The sequence below is a fragment of the Hakea prostrata genome, chromosome 7, assembly GCF_041222555.1.
Source record: "Hakea prostrata isolate BN-2017 chromosome 7, UWA_Hpros_2, whole genome shotgun sequence".
Taxonomy (NCBI): Eukaryota; Viridiplantae; Streptophyta; class Magnoliopsida; order Proteales; family Proteaceae; genus Hakea; species Hakea prostrata.
Window position 1 is genome coordinate 12,005,020 of NC_142606.1, and position 23,816 is coordinate 12,028,835.

General features: G+C 39.5%; 1 protein-coding gene across 1 annotated transcript in view; it reads left to right on the forward strand.

Annotated features, from left to right (window-relative positions):
• CTF18 (P-loop containing nucleoside triphosphate hydrolases superfamily protein) overlaps positions 1 to 23,816 on the forward strand; it is a 38,113-nt gene that overhangs the window by 8,930 nt on the left and 5,367 nt on the right. The window contains exons 8-20 of the mRNA XM_089161572.1: positions 5,054 to 5,161; positions 5,256 to 5,317; positions 5,477 to 5,521; positions 5,687 to 5,760; positions 19,902 to 19,969; positions 20,057 to 20,125; positions 20,218 to 20,318; positions 20,406 to 20,487; positions 20,604 to 20,682; positions 20,772 to 20,859; positions 20,941 to 21,094; positions 22,306 to 22,497; positions 22,634 to 22,693. Of these exons, the coding sequence (XP_089017698.1) occupies positions 5,054 to 5,161; positions 5,256 to 5,317; positions 5,477 to 5,521; positions 5,687 to 5,760; positions 19,902 to 19,969; positions 20,057 to 20,125; positions 20,218 to 20,318; positions 20,406 to 20,487; positions 20,604 to 20,682; positions 20,772 to 20,859; positions 20,941 to 21,094; positions 22,306 to 22,497; positions 22,634 to 22,693 (1,182 nt within the window). The remainder of the gene's footprint in view (positions 1 to 5,053; positions 5,162 to 5,255; positions 5,318 to 5,476; positions 5,522 to 5,686; positions 5,761 to 19,901; positions 19,970 to 20,056; positions 20,126 to 20,217; positions 20,319 to 20,405; positions 20,488 to 20,603; positions 20,683 to 20,771; positions 20,860 to 20,940; positions 21,095 to 22,305; positions 22,498 to 22,633; positions 22,694 to 23,816) is intronic.

A 23,816-nucleotide genomic window follows, 5' to 3' on the forward strand; every position in this document is an offset into this window, starting at 1 on the left:
CCTATAGTTTTAGGGGCCTAATTGAAAATTTATAAGTTTTCAAGGACTTATTTGCAAATTTACACAGTTTTAGGCAAGGTTTAAAGTATCGGTATCGAGTATCATATCGGTCAAGTCATTTTGAGAGGCGTATCGTTTTGTATCGAGTATTATATTGCTTTGACTAATGTATTTTAGTGTAATTCAATGGAGAGACGTATCGAGATGTATCGTATCGGTTGGGTCAAATATGGATACGTATCGGCTAGTATCGTATGGTATCGTGGGATACTTTAAACCTTGGTTTTAGGGACTTATGTGTAAATTTGCATAATTTCAGGGACTTAATTGTAAATTCAGATTTGTTAAGGACGTATTTGTCATTTTCCAAAAAAAAAAAAGAGAGGGGTATTTATAAGTTTTTTTGGGTGGTTTGGCTATTGCATTCTACGACATTTCAATTACTTTGAAGGGGTGAAGACTGAAGAACTACAGACATTTCTTTCAACATGGCAACCACCGATGGTACTACTGCTCCCACTGGATTCGAATATTACCCCTCTTCATCTTCTTTCGGTAAGATTTGATGGGACAAACTATTTGATCTGGTCTCGATTTGCTTACCGACTATTCGCTGGAAGAGGACTAGTTGGACACATTACGGGCACCACTATCAAACCTACTACCGCAGGTGTTTTACAAGATAAATGGATATCAAATGACTCTCTTATTATGTCATTCATTTTGAATTCCATGCATCTAAATATTGTCCGGGGTTACCTATTACTTGGATATTGCAGCCCAAATATGGAAGGCTACTATTGAAACCTATGGACAGTTGAGGAATGATGCACATGTTTATGAGCTTCGAAAGAAGCTTCATAAGACTACCTAAAAGAAACTGACCGTGGCTCAATATTATGCTGAGTTGCTCTCTCTTTGGCAGGAGTTGGATCATTATGGGGATTATCACCCCATTAATCCAGATGTGTGACTACTTATAGGAAGCACATTGATAAGATTCGGGTATATGACTTCTTGGCAGGTTTGAATGTGGAGTATGATCAGATCAGAGTGCAAGTATTAAGTTGTTCTCCTTTTCCTACACTAGAACAATCTTATGCACTTGTTCAGTGTGAGGGAAGCCGTTGATTAACCATGTTTCATGTTCCTATTTTGGAGAAATCAGCCTTACAGTCTATTAGCACTAAATCAACTACAACTAAGGAGATTGTCAAGTGTGAACATTGTCACAAACCATATCATACAAAGGCCAATTGTTGGAAGCTCCATGGGAAGCCTGCTGATTTAAAACAAAAAAGAGAACAAAAAAGAGGAAAATCGAAAGCTCAAATTTTTTGAAACAGTTTCCACAACACCCTCTGCAGACGTTGGTCTTTCACAGGAGGAGTTAGCTACTCTGCGACGTATTCTGCAGTCTTCTACTGCCAGTACAACCTCTATCACTGCTTCCTCTACGAACCAAACCAACTCCTACCTTGCTACTTCAGGTAAAACTTTTACAGGTTTTCAAGTTTCTTCAGTTTCTACTCCTTGGATTATTGATACAAGAGCCACAGATCATATGACAGGTTTATCCTCCTTTTTCTTACAATATTCTCCAATTTTTGGAAAGGATAAAGTTTGAATTGCTAATGGCTCATATTCTTCCATTGCTGGAAAAGGGACCAATCAACATTCTCCATCATTTTCTTTGTCTAAAGTTTTACATGTTCCCTCTTTCTCTACTAACTTGCTCTTTATCAGTAGTCTTACACATGACTTGAATTGTAAAGTGACATTTTTCTCATCTTATTGTGTCTTCTAGGATTTGGTCACGGGGAAGGAGATTGGATGTGGTAAACTAGACAATGGACTTTATTTGCTCGAGCCGATTGAAGGATCTACTTCCGCTCTGACTACATCTTCTAATCAGGTCCATTCGGTAATATCAGACATTCATCAGTAGCACTATAGGCTAGGTCACCCCCTCTAGGAACTCTTAAGAAAATATTTCCTGATTTAGTTTCTTCTTATAATGAGGATGATTTTTTTTGTGAAGCTTGCATTTTTGCTAAACAGACTCGTTTTATTTATTTGCCTTCTCTTTATAATAGAAAAACTATTCCTTTTATGCTAATTCATATTGATGTGTGGGATCCCTGCCGACGTGTGTCTATTACTGGCCATAAGTACTTTGTTACTTTTATTGATTGTCACTCTCGTTCTACATTGATTTATCTTTTAAAACAAAAAAATGAGATTTTTCGATGTTTTCATGATTTTCATAATATGATTAAAACTCAGTTCAATGCCACTGTGAACTTTGAAGATCCTTCACAGTGACAATGACACATAGTATATTGATGGTGAATTTTAGAGGTATCTCTCTGACTCTGGCATAATACACCTGACCAGTTGTGTTGATTCGACTGCCCAAAATGGGGTTGTTGAAAGGAAGAATTGGTATCTCTTAGAGATAGCCCATTCCATTATGATTGCTATGAATGTACCTGACCAATACTGGAGTGATGCTATACTCACTGCTTCTTACCTTATGAATAGGATGCCCAGTAGGATACTTGGTTTTAAATGTTCTAATGAGATTCTCCAGGGAGCCTCTTTTTTTTTATTATTCTCCTAAAGATTTTTGGATGTGTGTTATGCCAGAATCACCGCCCACCAGAGTAAGCTGGCTCCCCATGGCCTACGTTGCATATTTTTGAGGTATTCTGCTACTTAAAAAGGGTACAAATGTTATCATCCTCCTTCCAAGAAAACAATTGTATCCATGGATGTAATTTTTAATGAGTTTTGCCCTTACTATACACCCCTCCAGGGGGAGAGTCCTAGAGGAGAGGTGTTCTTTCCTACTCTAGATCTTTTTATCATACACTAACACATCTTAAGAGTCCCAGAAGAGTTTCCTGACCTGGGGGAGACTTCTGCCAATATACCTAAGGACTCTAATCCTCCCCCGTTGTTTTTTGAACCATGTGAAGAACCTAGCTAGGGGGAGACCACTCCTGTGAGACAAACTATTGAGGTCTTTCAAAACCAGATTGACTAGAATAAGGAGGTGCAGACTTATCAGAGGAAGAATTACAACCGACTAAAGCAGGTGGAGAAAGGTGATACATTACCACTTCAGTCTCCTACTCTAGAACGAGATTCTACTGTTCCCCTTAAGGTATCTTCTTCTGATCTTCCTATTGCTGTTAAAAAAAGAGTCAGATCTTGTACTTAACATCTCATAGCTAAATATGTTTCTTAATACTCTTTGTCTGACTCCTACCGTGCTTTTATATCCTCTCTGTCATCTATATCTGTTCCTAAAAGTTGGCAAGAAGCCTATGCTAATAAGAGATGGAAGGCAGCTATGGTAGAGGAAATGAAGAAAAATGACACTTGGGAGCTGGTTACACTTCCTTCAAGAAAAAAAACCAGTGGGCTGCAAATGGGTATTTGTGGTTAAACAAAATATGGATGGATCAGTCAACAAGTTGAAAGCCAGACTAGTTGCCAAGGGGTTTACCCAGAGCTATGGGATTGATTATCAGGAGACTTTTGCCCCTGTTGCGAAACTAAACACTGTCAGAGTTCTATTGTTTGTAGCTGTGAACAAAAACTGGAACTTGCACCAACTAGACATAAAGAATGCCTTCTTACATGGGGAGTTAGCGGGAGAAGTCTATGTGGAAATCTCACATGGTTTCTCCGATGACAATACCGCAAGGAAAGTTTGTTGGTTGAAAATGTCAATTTATGGGTTAAAACAATCTCCTAGATGTTGGTTTGGACGCCTCCTGAAGGCAATAACCTCTATTGGGTACAAGCAAAAGCAATGCTGATCATACACTATTTGTTAAGAAGTGTCGTACTAACATCGCACTTCTCATTGTCTATGTAGACGATATTGTCATCACAAAGAATGATGGTGAAGAAATTCAAAAGTTGAAGGACTTTCTTGGCAGAGTTTGAAATTAAAGATCTAGGGAAGTTACAGTATTTCTTAGGGATTGATGTGGCTCAATCGAAGAAAGGTATATTCCTATCCCAAAGAAAGTATGTCCTAGATTTATAATCAAATGTGAGAATGTTGGGGTGTAAACTTAAAATAGCAGCCTATCTAAAGAGACAAACCATGGTGGAATTAGAGAATGATACCTCTATCTGCCAACCTGCCCAGTCACTGTCCCCCCGAGCTAAACTTAAAGTAAAAGAGGGAAAACCCATGGAGTAAAGGCGGAGTCCCTTGAGATCGAATAGAGAAGAGCTGGATTGTGGATCGTTAGTGCACTGGTTAATGGGAGATGAGTTGATATAGGATTGCTTACCAACGTGAGATACAAAACAGAATGACGAATCCAACAAATGGGGTCACCTAGCAAATTGGTGAAAAGAGAAATCTTCCTATTTCTGCCGGCAACACACCTTATCAACCTTTTCACTGATTTGCTAGGTGACCCCATTTGCAGGATTCATCATTCTCCTTCATATTTCATGTTGGCATGCAATCCTATATCAACTCCTTCATATCTCTCTCTCTCTCACCCGATCCCTCTACTTCTCCCATTAACCAGTGAAAGATTTTAGCTGGTTAAGAAAGCATATAAAAATTGAGAGGGAATGGATTATGCTACAGTGATAAGCTCCCGTTCTCACTCGACAGAGATAGATTGGAATTCAAAGAAATGCAGAACAAAGAAAAAATAAAGTCCGGATTACCTAGAGTCAAAGGCTCCCCAGCAGTAACCTGCTACCTACACAATAGTCTTCTTCCTTGATGCCTTTCTGTTCCTCTCTCAACCCCAGATCAGCCCCCTTTAATCTCCCATAACTGAATTGCATAGTTGCCCCTGTATTGACCCTTCATTCCCTTTATTCTGCTGTGTTAATACACTTATTCTTATTCAGTTGCTTGCTGGGTTTCTACCCAGCAGGCCTCCCTCGAGTACCAACTTATATTACTCGAGGCCCATCATACAGTTATAGAGAATCTTTTTTTCAAAATAAGTTAGTTTTACAATTTGTTAAATGTTTTTTTTTTTTTTTCTTTTCCTCCTTTCTAAAGGTTGCAGCAGAAAAGAAGAGTGAAGTTGGAAAAGGCAATCTTGCTCAAGAGGAAAAACCTGGAAAGATCTCCAAAAAAGGACGTAAAATGACCTCACTGTCAAGACCTGTAAGTTTTGGAATGGTCAAATTGCATGATCTTTTATGTGCTTGAATGTGGCTGTCTAATGTTTTTGTGATGGATATGTTGTTGGAAACGGAAGATAATTTGCATTTGCAATGACTTATTTGCACCTGCCTTGAGGCCACTGCGCCAGGTAGCGAAGTAAGTTTTTTCACGAGTTTCAAATTTCTTTTCTCATCTTCATTGTGAACTTCTATAGGAATCTGTGTTAGCTCCAAATGTAGGCATTATGCTAGTATTTTTTGGAAGCAATGTGATTTACACTCGTGATAATCCGTATGTTCTCTGTTAAAATTCTAGGGTGCACATGTTTGTTCAACCAACTGTCAGTCGTGTTGTGAACAGGTAAACCACTACCTGCTAATTTTCCTCATCAGTGTAACATTTTCAAGTATGCTGAAGAAATTATTTTCATTTGAAAATGTCATTTTCATTTATTAAGTTCATTATAATATAGTAAACAATCCATTACAAGTGAGATTTTGAGTAATCCAACATTTGTAATTGCAGGCTTAAATATATTTGTAACAAGGAAGGATTCATGGCAAGCTCGATTGCTCTAACTGCACTTGCTGAGCATACTGGTAACTTAGTTGTTATCCTCACATGGAAGAATTTACCTTTACAGCTGACTTTAAGTTGGCCTTTTGGTTTCCTCTTTTCCCCCTATTATAAGATTTAAGTTTTTGTCTTGAATAATCAAAATTGCGTAAGGAAGTTCTCAAAATAGAACGATTTGCACTTCAGGAAAACGATCATATACTGTACACTATTACCAAGCATTATTTAGTTTTTCTTGATGTACCTAAGGAAGTTTTTGACTTGATAAGTATTGGTAATATAGTTCCTGCGAAAGTGTTCTTTATTTTTTGAGAAGGGACTGCCCCATCTTTATGACTTCAAAGTTTCCTTCAATCCCGTTTTGGGGTTGCAAAGGAGTGTACAGTAATGTTTGGATGAACCCAAAGAATGTGAAAGAATCCAAGGGATAGTGCTGCTTAAGCAAGGATTGATGCGTGTGTCCATTGATGGTTAATTTCATAGCATGCATTTCTCTTTTTCCTTTTTATTCATGACACCGTGCTTTTCTGATCAAAGTTGAACTTCACCCTTTGATAATATAATGGATTGATGTCTTTCAATTTCTGGATGACGAAGTAAAAATTGTTGCTTGAGAACAAATAACCAACTTTCCATGGTTCTGTTATGTTATTTGAATAAAAAACTGTAGAAGTGTACAAAAAAGAGGTGGTGAAGCTAAAATTCTGTAAATTGTTCGATATCTCTCAGTTTTGTTTTACTGCTTTGGAGATTTTTACTTTTGAATTGTACTCTCCTCATACACCACATAAGCAAAAATTACCAAAATTACCAGAAGATAAGTCCTGCGGCTTTTCTTTGTCATCAGCATCCCTCCATCCTCCTTATAGTTAGCACCATTATCCATGACAACTTGGATAACGTTGCTTGCCCCTACCACAAGCATCACCTTCCTTAATAGCTTGTAGATGTAATCTGCATCCTTTACCTCCTTGAATGCATCCATAGACTTCAAAAACACTTACAATTGCAATTCACAATGAAGTTAAACAATGGACTGTCTAGTAGGTCCAATCCATCCATCAGCCATCATAGTGACCCCGTATGTCACCCATTGTGGCTTAAGTGTCTCAGTGTACTCTTTCAACTTCTTTTGCTTGGCAGGTAGACATTCATCAATTCTCATGATGTGGGTTCTTTCATCCCTAGACTTGCCCTAGTAGTTGCATTAACCACCCCTGGTAATAAGGACTATGACCTATAAGATTGTCAAGGTGACAAGGCAACCAAGGCAATGGAGGGCTTCCAAGGCAACAACTAGGTGGTCCAGGTGTTCTACTATTAATTTTTAGGTGGTCAAGGTGTTTTAATGTTAATTTTTTGAAATGTAAGCTAAAAGTTACATAATTTATTCCTAGCCTTCCAAGTATGAAACATTTTGCAAACTTAATAAAAAGTTCATTAACATATTCATTATATAGCATTAAAGTAAGTTGTAACAGCAATTGAAGAAATAGTACACACCGTGGAGTTGCAGAGTTGGAAAAAAAAAAAGCACCAACTGTTGCCTGAGAAGAAGAGGCTGCCAGAGATGGCTGCTGCAACTCTTGCGTGGTGTAGCAGCCTACAGCTTAGTCACAAAGTTAAAAAAGAAAAAAAAAAAAAAAAAAGGGCATTGCGGGAGAGGAAAGAGAAGGAACTTACCTTCGGTTGGGAAGAAGACCACTAGAGAGTTGCTGGAGATGCCGGAGATGGCCGTGGCAACTCCTACGAGTGTACTGACCTACAGGTAATTTACAGAGTCTAAAAAAAAATAGTGCCAGAGAGGTAAGAGAAGGAGACCGCGAGAGATTATTGCCTGTTTAAGCCACAGAGAGGGTTTCTTTCGTAAGGAGCAGTTCGTGTCTTCGTGAAGAAGAAGAGTTCTTTTGCGATTTAGAAGGGTAGGTAATGTTTTGTCTTTTTTTTTTTTCTAAGGTAAGTTGATACTTGATCTCATGTGGCACCACCGTCAAATTTTCAACGTGCTTTCAACTAATAGATTTATCTAGACTAGAATCAAGTAGGATGATAAATATCAAACTTCTATTTGGTATATTTATATAAAATATTAAAAAAGGAGGAACACTTGGCCAAGGTGTCCAAGGCGCCCACTTTAATGAGCTCTTATAAAGGGAGGTGTTGCCTGGCACTCTCAAGCACTGCCCGGGACACCTTGACAACTAAGATGAGCACATTAGGTGCAATGTTGTTGTAAAACATGAACTTGTTGATTGCATCTCTTACTTGATCTTCCCTACTACTATCAAACATTTGAGGGATGGTTGGTTGGAGTAGCCTTGTTACCAAAAGATTTTGGGGTCCTTAGTCTTGGTGAAGCATAGGATCGGAGAATGGCACCTCGATATGGGTCCTCCCCATGCAGCTCTCCCAACCTCCCTCCCGAAATGTAGATGGATGGAGCCAGCACGCCCCAGCATGTTCATAGCCTCACATCTCTAAAAAGGCCGCAAGGGCGGCCACGCTCCACGGCCACCCCCATACTTGGCAGCCTCATCATCCACATCCCCGGCCGATGCTGCCTCCTTAAACTCCCTCTAATGCTTTTCTTTCTCTGCCCTCTTCAATCTCTCTCCTTTCAAGCTGGCAGCAATTTCTTGTTGAACTTCATATGGTACTTTAGGACGCTTGGCCACATCCCTGTATCTCCGCCAAGTGTTTTTCCGATCTTGTTGCACCCCTAGAATTCAATACCCTAAAACAATACTTGCACTTCAGTTTCTTTTGTCAGTGGATAGGGCTTTGTTGGATTCTATTAGGAGTCTAATAAGAGTTTGTATAGGAGTTAAATTAGAGTTTGTATTCATGTAAAATGCTATTCCTTGTAATAGTATACTTTCCACTTAATTATAAATAGAGGGCTTGAGATCATTGATCAATAAGCCATTGTACCATCATTGTCTTTGACAACATGGCATCAGAGCCTAAGATCAATTAGGGAAGAGAGAGAGAGAGAGAGAGAGAGAGAGAGAGAGAGAGAGAAGAAAAGCAAAAATCTATCGCTCGTTGTTGAAAACCTACCTCCTTTTAATTTATTTTTTTTTGCAAACCCATTGCTGTCCTTCAAACCCATCGTTTTTTTTGGCAGTCTTCAAACCTATCGCAAACCCATTGCTGCTCTTCAAATCCATCGCTGGCAGTTCCAACTTTTTACTGTCAGTTCTTCAGTTCCGCTGCACTAGTGTGAGTTTGATTAGAAAAGAAGAAGAGCAAACCTGGTTTCGATCGATCTCTGCACCATCGAACCATCAAGGAAAGAAGAAGAGCAGAAGAACACCACCATCTCCAACGCAGTCCTGGTTTCGATCGATTTCTGCACCATCGAACCATCAAGAAAAGAAGAAGAGCAGAAGAACACCACCATCTCCATCGCAGTCCTGGTTTCGATCGATTTCTGCACAGTCGAACCATCGCCTCCGCCTTTAGCCTCTACCATCGCCTCTACCATCGAACCAGGTAACCCCCTTCTAAATCCCGTCTCCCTTCTTAAACGGCCCTTCTAAAACCCATTAAGCCTGGACCAAACCAGACCATATTTCTGAACCATATTTTGTTCCCATAATTAAGCCCACCTGAACCAACCTTTTTTGTTATATATATATATGATGTTTCAAGGGTTCATATTTTTCAGAGTTTATTTGTTTTAGAAAAAAAAAGAAAAAAAAAAGAAAAAAGAAAGAAAGAGAAGATTTATTTGAGTTGTTTGGCTATTGCATTCTGCAACATTTCTGTTACTTCGAAAGGGTGAAGACTAAAGAATTGCAGAAAATTTTGTCAACATGACAACTTTTGATGATACTCCTGCTCCCATTGGCTCCGAACATTACCCCACTCTTCATTCTCTTTCTGTGAGATTTGATGGAACAAATTATTTGATCTGGTCTCGCTCTGCTTACCTGACTATTTGCTGGAAGAGGACTAGTTGGATACATTATGGGCACCACTATCAAACCCACTACCGCAGGTGTTTTACAAGATAAATGGATATCAAATGACTCCCTTATTATGTCATTCCTTTTGAATTCCATGCATCCAAATATTGCCCGGGGTTACCTATTACTTGATACTGCAGCCCAAATCTTGAAGGCTACTATTGAAACCTATGGACAGTTGGGGAATGATGCACAAGTTTATGAGTTATGAAAGAAGCTTCATGAGACTACCCAAAAGGAACTGACTGTGGCCCAATATTATGCTAAGTTGCGCTCTCTTTGGCAAGAGTTGGATCATTATGGGGATTATCATCCCACTAACCCAGATGATGTGACTACTTATAAGAAGCACATTGATAAGATTCGGGTATATGACTTCTTGGCAGGTTTGAATGTGGAGTACGATCAAATCAAAGTGCAAGACTTAAGTCGTTCTCCCTTTCCTACACTAGAACAGTCTTATGCTCTTGTTCAATGTGAGGAAAGTCGTCGATTAGCCATGCTTCATACTCTTATTATGGAGATTGTCAAGTGTGAGCACTGTCTCAAACCATATCATACCAAGGCAAATTGTTGAAAACTGCATGGGAAGTCTGCTGATTTTGAGCAAAAACGAGCACAAAGAAAGGGAAAACCAAAGGCTAATCTCTCTGAGACAGTTTCCACCACACCCTCTGCAGACGTTGGTTTTTCACAAGAGGAGTTCGCTACTCTACGATGTATTATGCAGTCTTCTATTGCCGGTATAGCTTAGAACACTGCTTCCTCTACTACCCATACCAACTCCTACCTTGCTACTTCAGGTAAAACTTTTACAGGCTTTCAAGCTTCTTTGGTTTCTACTCCTTGGATCATTGATACAGGAGCCACAGATCATATGACAGGTTTATCCACCTCTTTCTTTCAATATTCTCCAAATTTTGGAAAGGATAAAGTTCGCATTGTTGATGGCTCCTATTCTTCCATTGCTGGAAAAGGGACCATTCAGCATTCTCCATCACTTTCTTTGTCTAAAGTTTTACATGTTCCCTCTTTTTCTACTAACTTGCTCTCTATCAGTAGTCTTACACATGACTTGAATTGTAAAGTGACATTTTTCCCATCTTACTGTGTCTTCCAGGATCTGGTCACGGGGAAGGAGATTGGATGTGGTAAACTAGACAATGGACTTTATTTGCTCGAGCCAATTGGAGGATCTACTTCTGCTTTGACTACATCTTCTAATCCGGTCCATTCGGTAATATCAAACCTTCATTAGTGGCACCGTAGGCTAGGTCATCCCCCTCTAGGAACTCTTAAGAAAATATTTCTTGATTTGGTTTCTTCTTGTAATGAGGATATTTTTTTTGTGAAGCCTGCATTTTTGCGAAGCAGACTCGTTCTACTTATTTACCTTCTCTTCATAATAGAAAACCTGCTCCTTTTATGCTAATTCATATTGATGTATGGGGTCCCTATCGACGTGTGCCTATTACTAGCCATAGGTACTTTGTTACTTTTATTGATTGTCACTTTCGTTCTACATGGATTTATCTTTTAAACAAAAAAATGAGGTTTTCCGATGTTTTCGTGATTTTCATAATATGATTAAAACTTAGTTCAATGCCACTGTGAAGATCCTTCATAGTGACAATGGCACAGAGTATGTTGATGGTGAATTTCAAAGATATATCTCTGACTGTGGCATAATACATCAAACCAGTTGCGTTGATACGGCTGCCCAGAATGGGGTTATGATTGCTATGAATGTACCTGACCAATACTGGAGTGATGCTATACTCACTGCTTCTTACCTTATGAATAGGATGCCCAGTAGGATACTTGGTTTTAAATGTCCTAATGAGATTCTTCAGGGAGCCTCTTCTTTTGTTATTCCCCCAAAGGTTTTTGGATGTGTGTGTTATGCTAGAATCACAGCCCACAAGAGTAAGCTGGCTCCCCGCGGCCTACGCTGCATATTTTTGGGGTATTTTGCTACTCAAAAAGGGTACAAATGTTATCATCCTCCTTCCAGGAAAACCATTGTATCCATGGATGTAATTTTTCATGAGTTTTGCTCTTACTATACACCCCTCCAGGGGGAGAGTCCTAGAGGAGAGGTGTTCTTTCCGACTCTAGATCTTTCTATCACACACCAACACAACTTAAGAGTCTCAGAAGAGTTTCTTGACCAGGGGGAGACTTCGGCCAGTATACTTGAGGACTCTAATCCTCCTCCTTCGATTTCTGAACCATGTGAAGAACCTAGCCAGGGGGAGACCACTCTTGTGAGACACATTGTTGGGGTCTTTCAAAACCAAATTGACCAGAATAAGGAGGTACATACTTATCAGAGGAAGAAATACAACCGGCTAAAGCAGGTGGAGAAAGGTGATATGTTACCACTTCAGTCTCCTGCTCCAGAATTAGATTCTATTGAGGTATCTTCTTCTGATCTTCCTATTGCTGTTAGAAAAGGGGTCAGATCTTGTACTCAACATCCGATAGCTAAATATGTTTCTTATAACTCTTTGTCTAACTCCTACCGTGCTTTTATATCCTCTCTGTCATCTGTATCTGTTCCTAAAAGTTGGCAGGAAGCCTATGCCGATAAGAGATGGAAGGCCTCTATGGTAGAGGAAATGCAGGCAATGAAGAAAAATGACACTTGGGAGCTGGTTACACTTCCTCCAGGAAAAAAACCAGTGGGCTGCAAATGGGTATTTGTGGTTAAACAAAATATGGATGGATCAGTCAACAAATTGAAAGCTAGACTAGTTGCAAAGGGGTTTACCCAGACCTATGGGATTGATTATCAGGAGACCTTTGCCCCGTTGCGAAACTAAACACTGTCAAAGTTCTGTTGTCTGTAGCTGTGAACAAAGACTGGAACTTGCACCAACTAGACGTAAAGAATGCCTTCTTACATGGGGAGTTAGCAGAAGAGGTCTATATGGAAATCCCACATGGTTTCTCCGATGACAATACTGCAAGGAAAGTTTGTCGATTGAAGAGGTCACTCTATGGGTTAAAACAGTCTCCTAGATGCTGGTTTGGACGCCTCCTGAAGGCAATGACTTCTATTGGGTACAAGCAAAGCAATGCTGATCATACACTATTTGTTAAGAAGTCAAGTACTAACATCACACTTCTCATTGTCTATGTAGACGATATTGTCATCACAGGGAATGATGGTGAAGAAATTCAAAAGTTGAAGGACTTTCTTGGCAGAGAGTTTGAAATTAAAGATCTAGGGAAGTTACAGTATTTCTTAGGGATTGAGGTGGCTCGATCAAATAAAGGTATATTCCTATCCCAAAGAAAGTATGTCCTAGATCTATTATCAGAAGTGGGAATGTTGGGGTGTAAAGCAGTTGATACCCCTATTGAAGCTGGAGCTAAATTTAAAGAAAAAGAGGGAGAACCAGTGGACAAAGGAAGATACCAAAGGCTGGTAGGGAAGCTTATTTACTTGTCCCACACCAGGCCAGACATCGCTTATGTTGTAGGTATAGTGAGTCAATTCATGCATGATCCATATTTAGCTCATATGAAGGTTGTTATTAGAATACTACAGTATTTGAAGGGAACTCCTGGAAAAGGAATACTTTTGTCACCCACTGATAATCTAAAAGTAGAAGCATACACTGATGCAGACTGGGCTGGATCTCCAGACAGGAAGTCAATTTCAGGTTACTGTACCTTTATTGGAGGTAATCTAGTTACTTGGAGAAGTAAGAAACAGAATGTGGTAGCTTTATCTAGTACCAAAGCTGAATATATAGCTATGGTTTGTGGAGTTTGTGAGCTACTATGGTTGAAAGGCTTGCTGCAAGATATTGGAGTCCAAGTTCCAAACCCTATGATGTTATATTGTGACAACAAGGCTGCTATTAGTATTGCTAATAATCCGGTGCAACATGATCGAACTAAGCACATTGAAATTGACAGGTTCTTTGTCAAAGGAAAGTTGGAACAAGGGCTTATCTGCATGCCTTTTGTAAGATCTGGAGACCAAGTATCAAATGTTTTCACTAAGGGTTTGAAAGAAAGAGATTTCCTTCCTATTGTAGGCAAGTTGGGCATGACTAATATCTATGCCTCAACTTGAGGGGGAGTGTTGGATTCTATTAGAGTTAAATTAGAGTTTGTATTCATGTAAAATTCTATTCCTTGTAATAGTATACTTTCCACTTAATTATAAATAGAGGGCTTGAGATCATTGATCAATAAGCCATTCTACCATCATTGTCTTTCACAACAGGCTTCAACATATTGCCAAACAATGTTAGAAGCACCAGTGCCATTTCTAACTCCACGTTCAGCCATTTAAACTGATGCATAAGATAAATACATTCATATACACTAATACATTTAACATTTTCAACAACTAAAGATACTAAACTAATGAAATTGTATTTTTATTTTTTTGAATTTGAATAAAGAATCAAACTTTTTATCAAATGATTAGAAAAGAGATACACACCAAGGAACCATAGACAGTCATCCCTGCAACATCAATTGCCCCACATACATCCCAACTCACTGGTTCCAAAAATAGAACAGAAAATAAAAAGCACAGCAAGTAACCAACCATGCACTTAAAACCTGAAACTTGGGAGCTCAAGAACATTCCAATGCAGCTCCTTCACAACATGTTCAGGCCACTCCCCTACCAGGGAAGAAGTTTGATCGTTTGCCGCTGATTTTGCAAGAAAGTCAGCAGTGGGATTCACTTCCTTGTAACAATGGGAAATCTTCCACTCAATCTGATCCATATAAGAACACAAACCATACCAATGCTGCAGCGCAAAACAGGGAATTTGTTGCTCTTTCATCACTAACACCACTGTCACAAAATCGGTTTCTACCCACAGCTTCTCTCCACTCCCATAGACTGAGCTGCTGTCAAGCCGATCATCAAACCCATGAATTCAAGCCTCCAAGCTAGTCTTCACCCCCAGGTACAAACGAAAAGAGTACAGCACCATGGCACTAGAGTCTTGAATCAGCACACCCACCCTTGCATGCCCAGGGAACCCAAGTGCCAACCCATCAACATTGAGTTTATGCCAACCCACACCAGGTCATTTCTAGACCACTTCCTTAGGCACCACAGGAGGCTTTACCTTCACCCTTAACGCAGCCCTTGACACCACCTCCTGGTCCAATCTCCCCAAGGCCCCTTCCACCCTATAGGTGTCCCACCAAAGGTCCAACAACATTGACCTGTATGCCCACTCCACTCCCCTTCCTACCCCATCATGCTTTCTGGATTTTCTTTCCATCCACGTGAAATGGGGAATCAGAATGAAACCCTTCATCCACACTCCAGCCAGCACCATAATAGAAGCCTTCCTCCACCACCATGCCCACACTTTCTCTGAGGTTTGCTGTGCCAACATCTAAAAGAAAAAAATCTGCTGAATTTTTGCCAAAGCTGCCCAATAAAATCACACTGAATGAATAGATGATCTATACTCTCCACATTCAACCCACAAAGAGAGCACTTTGACGCCAACACCACCACATCGTTGCACCATTGAGTCAGTTGGAGTCATCATGTTAACTAAAAAATTCTAATACAAGAGAACAATTTGTTGTAAAGACACAAACTTAGTGTTCTTATTTTAACATGATTGTATTTTAAAAAAACACAACACAACATAAGAATCATTTAAAATTTTATCTTCCATAAATTAATTTTTTTCATAACTATTTCATTTATTTTATTAAATCTGAAAATTAAAAATGAAGACCAACAACAACAAAAAGAAGCTTTGTCCCAACTAAATGGGGGTCAGCTACATGGATTCTTGCCCTCCAATTAGTTCTGTTTGAAGAGCAACATTCATAGGAAAAAATTGACTCCATGAGGTTGTAGCCCTTCAAATGGAGTCTTAACATATACTCAAAGGTGTGAATTTTCACTCCATGCCACCATTTCGCCACCCACCGAAACCCCGATATTTCCGCAATATGTTGCAGAAATATGGGAATGTTTCGGTCAAATTTTGCTCCCAGTTTCGAGGGGTATTTGGGGTTATTTTGAGCTGGTTTTTTGTGTCCTACCTAATTTGAGGCCAATAAATACACTGAGAACGTTATTTTTGCCTAAAACCTAATGTAAAAGGGTGTTCTTGATCGGCACATGCCCGCCTATGTGGAGGAGAAACTGGAAGTATGGAACATCAATTTAAACAAATGTAAATATGCAAATGATGTAAGAGAACACAATGATCTTCATTAAATTGCAAGAGAAAAAAAAAGAACAAGTGATCCCATCATCTCAATAGCATATTAGTCAAGTACATATAATATATCATGTACATTAGTCAACAGTACAATTATACCAGTGTAGGCAAGTAAATAATGATCTTATCATTTCAATACCAAATATTGCCCTGTTTCGATGAAATACCGGCTTATTTTGGCAAAATATCGCCCTATTGGGCGATATATCGACCGTTAGCAAAATATCACCCTATTTTGGCAATAAATTGCCGACATTTTATAATTTTGTTTTGCTAGGGGGTCTTGTGTCACTACTTTACCAACACACCGAAATATCGCCAAGTTTCAATGACATTTCTCACCATGCATATATACTACAATCATTTAAAAAAAAATTTGTATTAATTTCTTACAAAATATATTTTTTAAAGAATCCATGAGGGACTCTGACCCTCCCCATTCCTCTCCCCCCCTCTGGCAAAACCACCTCCGCCACCCTCTTCCTCTCCTTGCCGCTAATTGTTCTCCTCCTCCCTCCCCTCCAATGTTGGTCTCCCCCTTAATTTGACTCCCTCTCTGTGGTGGATGGTAGGAAAATGGCATTTTTTCCTGATGGTGTTTTGGACATTGAAGTCTCTCACTGGAGTCACTATCTAGTACTTCCTAGGTTCACGCCCTCCCTTCCCAATCGTAAAAGCTTCTTTATTAAAACAATGGAAAACTTCATGATCTCTAGAGATTTTTCTCATGGACCACAACTTCTTTCTCCTTGATTTTTCTAATGAAAATGGCAATCGCAGGGTTCTCGAAAGTGAACCCCGGTTGGTTAGGAATCAGCCTCTCTTCCTTTTACAATGGCATCAGCATCTGCAGCTCAATGGGGAGGACTTCTCACTTCCCCTCTGGGTCTCCCTCCTAGGGTTGCTCCTCCACTATTGGTATTGAGAGGGTTTAAGTATAGTGGGCTCAACAACTGGGAACCCCCTCTATTCCAACGACCATGAAGCGAGACAAGCTTTTGTACACCCAAATATGTGAGAATCGGGCCTCTCCTTCTCCCAGGAAGTTAGATTCGATTGGAGCTCCTCCATTACCCCCACCTGCAAGCTATTTGGTCATTGTCCTTACTCATCCGAGAATGGTCGTGATAGCCTCCCTGCTGCCCCTATTCCTACTAAACCCTTTAGAGAGCCCCTAGGTGTTAGAAGTGAAACACTTACATACTAGAGGAACTGTTGACGGGGATCCACAACGATGACCCCAATCCTCTTTACCCCTTCCTTTCTGGATCAACATTCGTCCTTGAATCGTTTCACCGTCCTGTTGTCTCCCACTATCCACTCCTTTTTTTCCCCTGTTGTTACCACCGCTACTAGCCCTAACTTGTCATCGCCTCTAACCTCTCTCCATGCTACCACTAGTCTCGAAACTCCCTCTCTCCATGATGCTTTTAGTGATGCAGTTCCTTTTCCTTTTGTCGTTGCAACTCCTACACCTGCATTTGTTGGCCCTCTCTCTGTCTAACTGTCGTTGCTAGCTCTTTGTCCATTTTTCCGCTGCTCCATCTCTTTGACAACCCTTGTCCCGTTGCTTCTCACTCCCTTGTTGTCTTTTTCTCCCTCCTAGAAATCCCCCCTTTTCATGGTTTTGCAAGTCATCTCCCCCTGGTTCAGTTATGGACCAACTCCCCCTAACCGTCCCAATCCTCTCAGCCAGTCCATTGGTATTTCCCTTCCCATCTTGCTCTTCGCGCCAATGGCCCTGAGGCTCTTGCAGCCCATGCCTCCCCCCCCCCCCCCAAAAAAAAAAAATCCTTTTCCTTGCCTAGGATGGACCTTCCCCTTATTTCCCCTCCTCCCAGCCCCTATGCTCTTGGCCCACCTCCCACTCTCGGCCCATCCCCTCCTCATCTTCGCCCGACAATCCTTTCCTCCTCTCAGTCGTGATTACTGCTTGCCTTCTTCATGGGCATTGCTTCTTGTAATTCTAAGCCCAAGGATTCTTCTTCTTCTGAAACCCCCTCTCCCCCTCTCCAGAACCACAAGCGAAGTAGTTCCTCTCCATTCTTCCAAGAAGTAGAAGAAGAAAAATAGAAAATGCTAGCCTCATTGCTTATGTTTGTCTCAAATTTTGGCCATGGATCTTTTGTTCTCTTAGTCCCCAATGTAGTATTCAAAAGGGCAGTTTGGCCTTGTCGGGCATAGCCCTGCATCTTGTATCTTCCCTCCCCCCCCCCCCCTCCATTCTCCCTTTTGGTTAATGAATTTTTTTCTTTCATCCAAAATATATATATATATATATATATATATATATATATATATATTTCCGAAAAATCAAAAAATAAATTTTGTTCCATGACATTGTACAACATGCCTATATTTATTTGCACTTATAATGGATGAATTAACCAAAGACATTCAAGATGAGGTTCCTTGGTTTATGCTTTTTGCTAATGACATTGTGTTGATAGATGAGACATAGGTAGGGATTAATAGCATGCTAAAATCATGGAGAGCAGCTTTGGAAATAAAAGTTTTAAACTAAGTAGAACAAAAAGGGAATATCTAGTTTGTAACTTTAGTCATGATTAGGTGGATGATGAGGTGGTGAAACTTGATGAGAAGGAGATTGCTTAAAGCGATTGTTTTAGGTATCTTGGCTCGATCATAAATAAAAAAAAAGTGATATAGAGGATGATGTTTCCCAAAGAATTAAAATAGGGTGGACGTAGTGGAGAGGTGCATCCAGGGTCTTGTGCGATCTACATATGCCTTTAAAGCTCAAAAGGAAAATCCAGTAGGACCATGGTATGACTAGCTATGATGTACGGTGTAAAGTGTTGGGCTGTTAAGAAGCATCATATAGATAAACTCAATGTAGCTGAAATAAGGATGCTAAGATGGATAAGTGGCAAAACTAGGAAGGATATAATAGGGAATGATCATATTCGAGCTTGTCTAGGAGTAGCTCCGATAGGTGATTAGCTTCGAGAAAGTTGTTTGAGGTGGCATGATCACGTTCAAGGAGGCTTGTGAATGCCCCTGTACGTAGAAGTGATTTAATCCAAGTTGAAGGAATCAGATGAGCCAAGGGCAGACCTAAGATGATCTTACAAGAAGTGGCGACAAAGGATATGCATGGCTTAGGCCTTATATCTAGAATGGCCTTAAACAGAACCGATTGGAACGCAAGAAGCCATGTAGCCGACCCCATTTAGTTGGGACAAGGCTTGTTGTCGATGTTGTACAACAGGCAATGATCAACGTGCATTTAATCCACACGCAAAACACCTAATGTAGAACGTATTAATTGAAAAAAATTAAATTGGGGAAGAAAACTCACCTTCCTTGAAGAATGGCTGCACTTGGTTCTTGTTGATTACTTGTTACAGATGAGCTAAGTAGAATGTTGATGCAGTTCAGGGCAAGATCCAGCAGTTCTCTAGCAAAAAATCCGGTTAAAAAGGAGTAAACAGCAGCTAGGGGTCGAGAGAAGCTGAGACTAGACGAGGTATCTCATCTTGGCTCAATGAGAGGGGGTATTAAAAGGGTAACTTGAACTGAGATCTCGACTCGACCAAGATCTCGGCTGATATTTAAAACTTCTCCTGTTTTGTAGGGAACCTCATCTCAGCTTTTCAAATTACTGATATTTCGCGTGACCTCAAACCATGAGAGAGAGTGAGGGAGAAGAAAAAAAAGTAAGTGAGAAAAAAAAAGCTATTGATATTCGTGGGAAATTTGCTTCTATAACATGAGCCATTAGGTAAGTTTTTGGGGTTCTACAAGATTTATTGAAAATCTTCTTGATATTGGAATAGCATTATATTCAACTGAAAAAAATAATAATGAGAACAACTGTTATTTTCAGTTCTGTTACAATTTGTTCTCAATCTGGATTATCTTTGTTTATCTTTTCATTTGCACTTGTGCTATGTTATCCTTTTATTCAGGTTCAGGATTTTTTATTTTTTTTTCCAGATTGTGACATCCGTTCATGCCTGAACACACTTCAATTCCTCCACAAGAAAAAGGAAAATCTCAATGTGGTATGCTATTAAAGTTCCATTTCTCTGCCTGCTATAATAAGTCTTTATTGACCTTATAGAGATTCATCTACTTATTCTGAAGTGCAGTTGGAGATTGGTTCTCAAGTGGTTGGTCAAAAGGACATAACAAGAAGTGTTTTTGATGTTTGGAGAGGGGTAGTGTATTGCAAGTCATGCCTATCACTATGTTAACTAATTTACTTTTCATGTCTAATTTGCTTAATTTGAGAATGTGTATGTGACCTTAGGTTTTCCATAAAAGGAAACTGAAACATGGACGCAAAACTGTGAGTGGCTGCATCAGTACCTCCAGTGATTTTGACTCTTTGCGCTCCCTCATATCTAATTGGTAGGTTCAAAATTCTAACAGTGATCTTGCTTGCCTTAAATATTCTCCATAAGCAGCCAGTTCCCTTACAGGTTTTTAATCGTGCAGTGGCGACTATGAATTGACAATGGTTGGCATTCATGAAAACATTTTGCAGCTCCGTTATCATGATCCGAGGATGCAAAAAACTGTAAGCCTTATAGCACATTGCTGTTCCATTTTCCATTTTCCATGTTACTGTAAAACATGTCCAATGGCAAATTTTGGTCAACAAAATATTTGATTTTTCAATAATTTGGTTTGCAGGTCAAATGCTTGGATGGTCTTGGAGTTTCTGATCTCTTACATAACTATATCATGCGAACTCAGCAGATGCCACTTTATGGTAACTTAACATGCATACCCTTCAATATTTGCATCCTTTTGTGGATATTTATACTGGGTGGTCTCTTGATTCCTACACTTCCTTTTCAGCTTATCAGCCTAATGTTGCCATGTCTATTCATAACCTAGTAGCCCAGGTTGAAAAACCAAATATTGAGTGGCCAAAGTCTTTCCAAAGGTAATGCTCTTTTGTCTGAAGATTAGCCCTGTTGCAGTGTGGCACCATAACAATTCACTAAATCTCAATGCAAACTTTCAGATACAGAACACTATCCATGGAAAAGAAGGATATTTTGAAGTCTTGGAACAACAAAATCTCACCATCTATATCAAGACATCTATCAGTGGAGTATTTTGTTGAGGAAGCCGTTTCTCCATTGTTACATATTGTTTCACCTCCTACCCTGAGGCCGGTAACTCATTCAAACTTCATTCATGTTGTTGTGCTTCTTTTGCTCCTCCTTTTGTTCATAGTGAAAGCATTAGGTGGCAGTACCATGTATTCCTTCTTTTATATTTTTATTTATCACTTGTCCCTGCTTTGGGGTATTTTAAAATTTCCTAAGCAAATCAGTTAAGAATCTTTGTTAAGAATCTATTGAACTCAGACAACTGTACTACTTTACAAAGAGTAATTTTGTTGGATTAACTGCCTGTTTTATAATTTTGCATCACTTAGTTCAAGAGGATATTTATATCGATACAGCAGATTATGAGTTTTTGAGTATGTTTGAATTGTCCAGAAATGACACCAGTCACACCACAGATGAAAAGCCCATTAAATCCTTTATCTTGCTGATGTATTTTCCCTGGGATGTTCTTGCGATCTAATATCAGCATTGCTTCACTGGACCCAAAAGATAAAAAAAATATGAACTTTTGTTCTACTCTTTTTTGGGTTTCTAAAACATATAGAAGAGAAGCCTGATTTAATGGAGTCTACATTTGACTAATACCAGTAACCAAAGCCTATTTTGGATAATTATGTAAACTGCTTCTTAGCCATTGACGGCAAGGACCAAAAGACCATTAGGTCTTTGACATAAGAGTCACTCTTGGACATGAGGAACTTGTCATTGGATTCTTTTTCCCCCTCTTTCAGGAGTCCAGAATCGTGGAATAGAGCTTCCCACAAAAATCGGAGTACCCCCACAAAATATCTGATTAATTCTCAGTTAGAAATGGCATTGATCATTCCCCTTAGGTCAATCTAAAAAACACATAAAGAAGAAGAAAAGGCACTCCTACCACACCTATTTAGCAAAATCTTGATGCATAAGGTGCATGTGCAGGTTATCATCATATCTGCAGTGAAATCACATTTTGCCAAGCATCATACTCCTGGTCATAAGCTTGTCCATGATGAGAATTTAATCAGAGATATGGCTATATTGCTAGACTGGATCCCAAATCCATTTCATAGGGAAGCTGAGGCATGTGAACCATTGGACTGCCAAGTGAATTGGCTAGGAACTATTCTTTAACCTGATCTTCATATTTTACGGTCATGAACCCCTTACAGCTATTGAGTTATGTTCTTTTTCCATCTTTGGATTACTTTGTTGAATAGGATTACTGAAGCATCTCTTTGCTTTACTTGTGGATGCCCCCCTCCCTTTTTCAGGTAGCATTACACTTGCTTTCAGAGAAAGAGAAGAATGAGCTGGCTCAGCTGGTTGACACAATGGTCTCATACTGTATAACATATAAGAACATGAAAACTGAGCCTCTGCTCAGTACTCCAAGACATGAAGGAGCTTTAGACAGCGTGACACTTTCTTTTGATCCCCCCATCAGAGACTTTATAAACTTTAAGGCATGGATTATTGAGTTTACTATTTTATGGAAGTAGCATGGCTAATATAAGTGTGGAAAAAATTAGAAAAAATGAGGTTAATATTGTTTCTTACTTAGCTATCTTGACTGAATCTCTTCCCACTGTTTTTAAACAGGGATATCAACCTGGACACTCTGGACTCTCTCCAGCTATGAAGCAAATCTTGGTGCATGAGGTGAGTGATTTGATACTGAAGCTTATTTTTCCTTTTTTTTCTTTTACTATATAGTAGATGCATATGGAGCCGTTCCTTTTCAAGATTCAGAATTGGATCTTGATTTGACTGGTTTAGTTTACTCATATTGGATTTGACTGTAATTGTGTAATTTAAGAGGTACCTGCTTTTTAGAATCTTTACATATATGGGATGCTTAAGGCATTGTAAATCAGTTTTTCTATTAATGTTGGGTTTCTGAAAGCCTAAAAGTGTAGGATTAAGTAATGAACCAGAACTGCTGAGAAGAATTACTGGCTAAGAGAACCCAACAAAACAGGATCAGGATATCGGATGCACTTAAGAATGCAAGGAGTAATCTATTGTAACAGGAGAACCTAAAACCAAATCTTTTATCCGATTTGAAGATACAGAAGAGTCTCTCTTGAAGAACTCTCAAGGACTGATATCAATGAAGGTGGAGTGTTCCCAGGACAATAGCAGAATAGAGTATGACCTGGTCAGTAAAACGGAACTCAGTTGCAATAATTGATTATCTAAGGGAGGACAATAATCCCAAAAAAGTATCTGGATGATAGTATTAGCAAATTTAAGAACTTGAACTTAAAACAGATACCTAGAACAAATTTTGTAACCATGCAGTAGCTCAGTATGGCATCTGATTGCCAGATATGAAGATAATGCTGAATGTTTTGTTGTTGAGTTCTGTGAGGAATCTCAGATTTGAATCACTGGTTATGCGCACTAGTTTAGAGTTAACCTGGTTGAAGGGAATGGACAATGAAGAAGAAGATATGATTAGATGTCTCACCTAGCCTCAACTGGAACCCCACAAATGGATTGCCTCATTTCACAGATTAATAGTGGTAAAATCATTGGTATATGTTTACGTCTATTTGGTATGGTTTTAGGCAGCTGCCAGCCCTGGAAGAGAAATATCCTTCCCTTCTCCAAGGAATGGCTTTGGTACATGATTTGAGGGACCCCAATTTGCAATGCTTCTTTTTTTTTTTTTTTTTTTTTTTGGGGGGGGGGGGGAGGTTGGCTCCTCCAACTCTCATCCCTTTGACAAGATTTGAAAAGCCATCAATTGTGATGTTGGCTTCAAGCTTTCTATTTTACC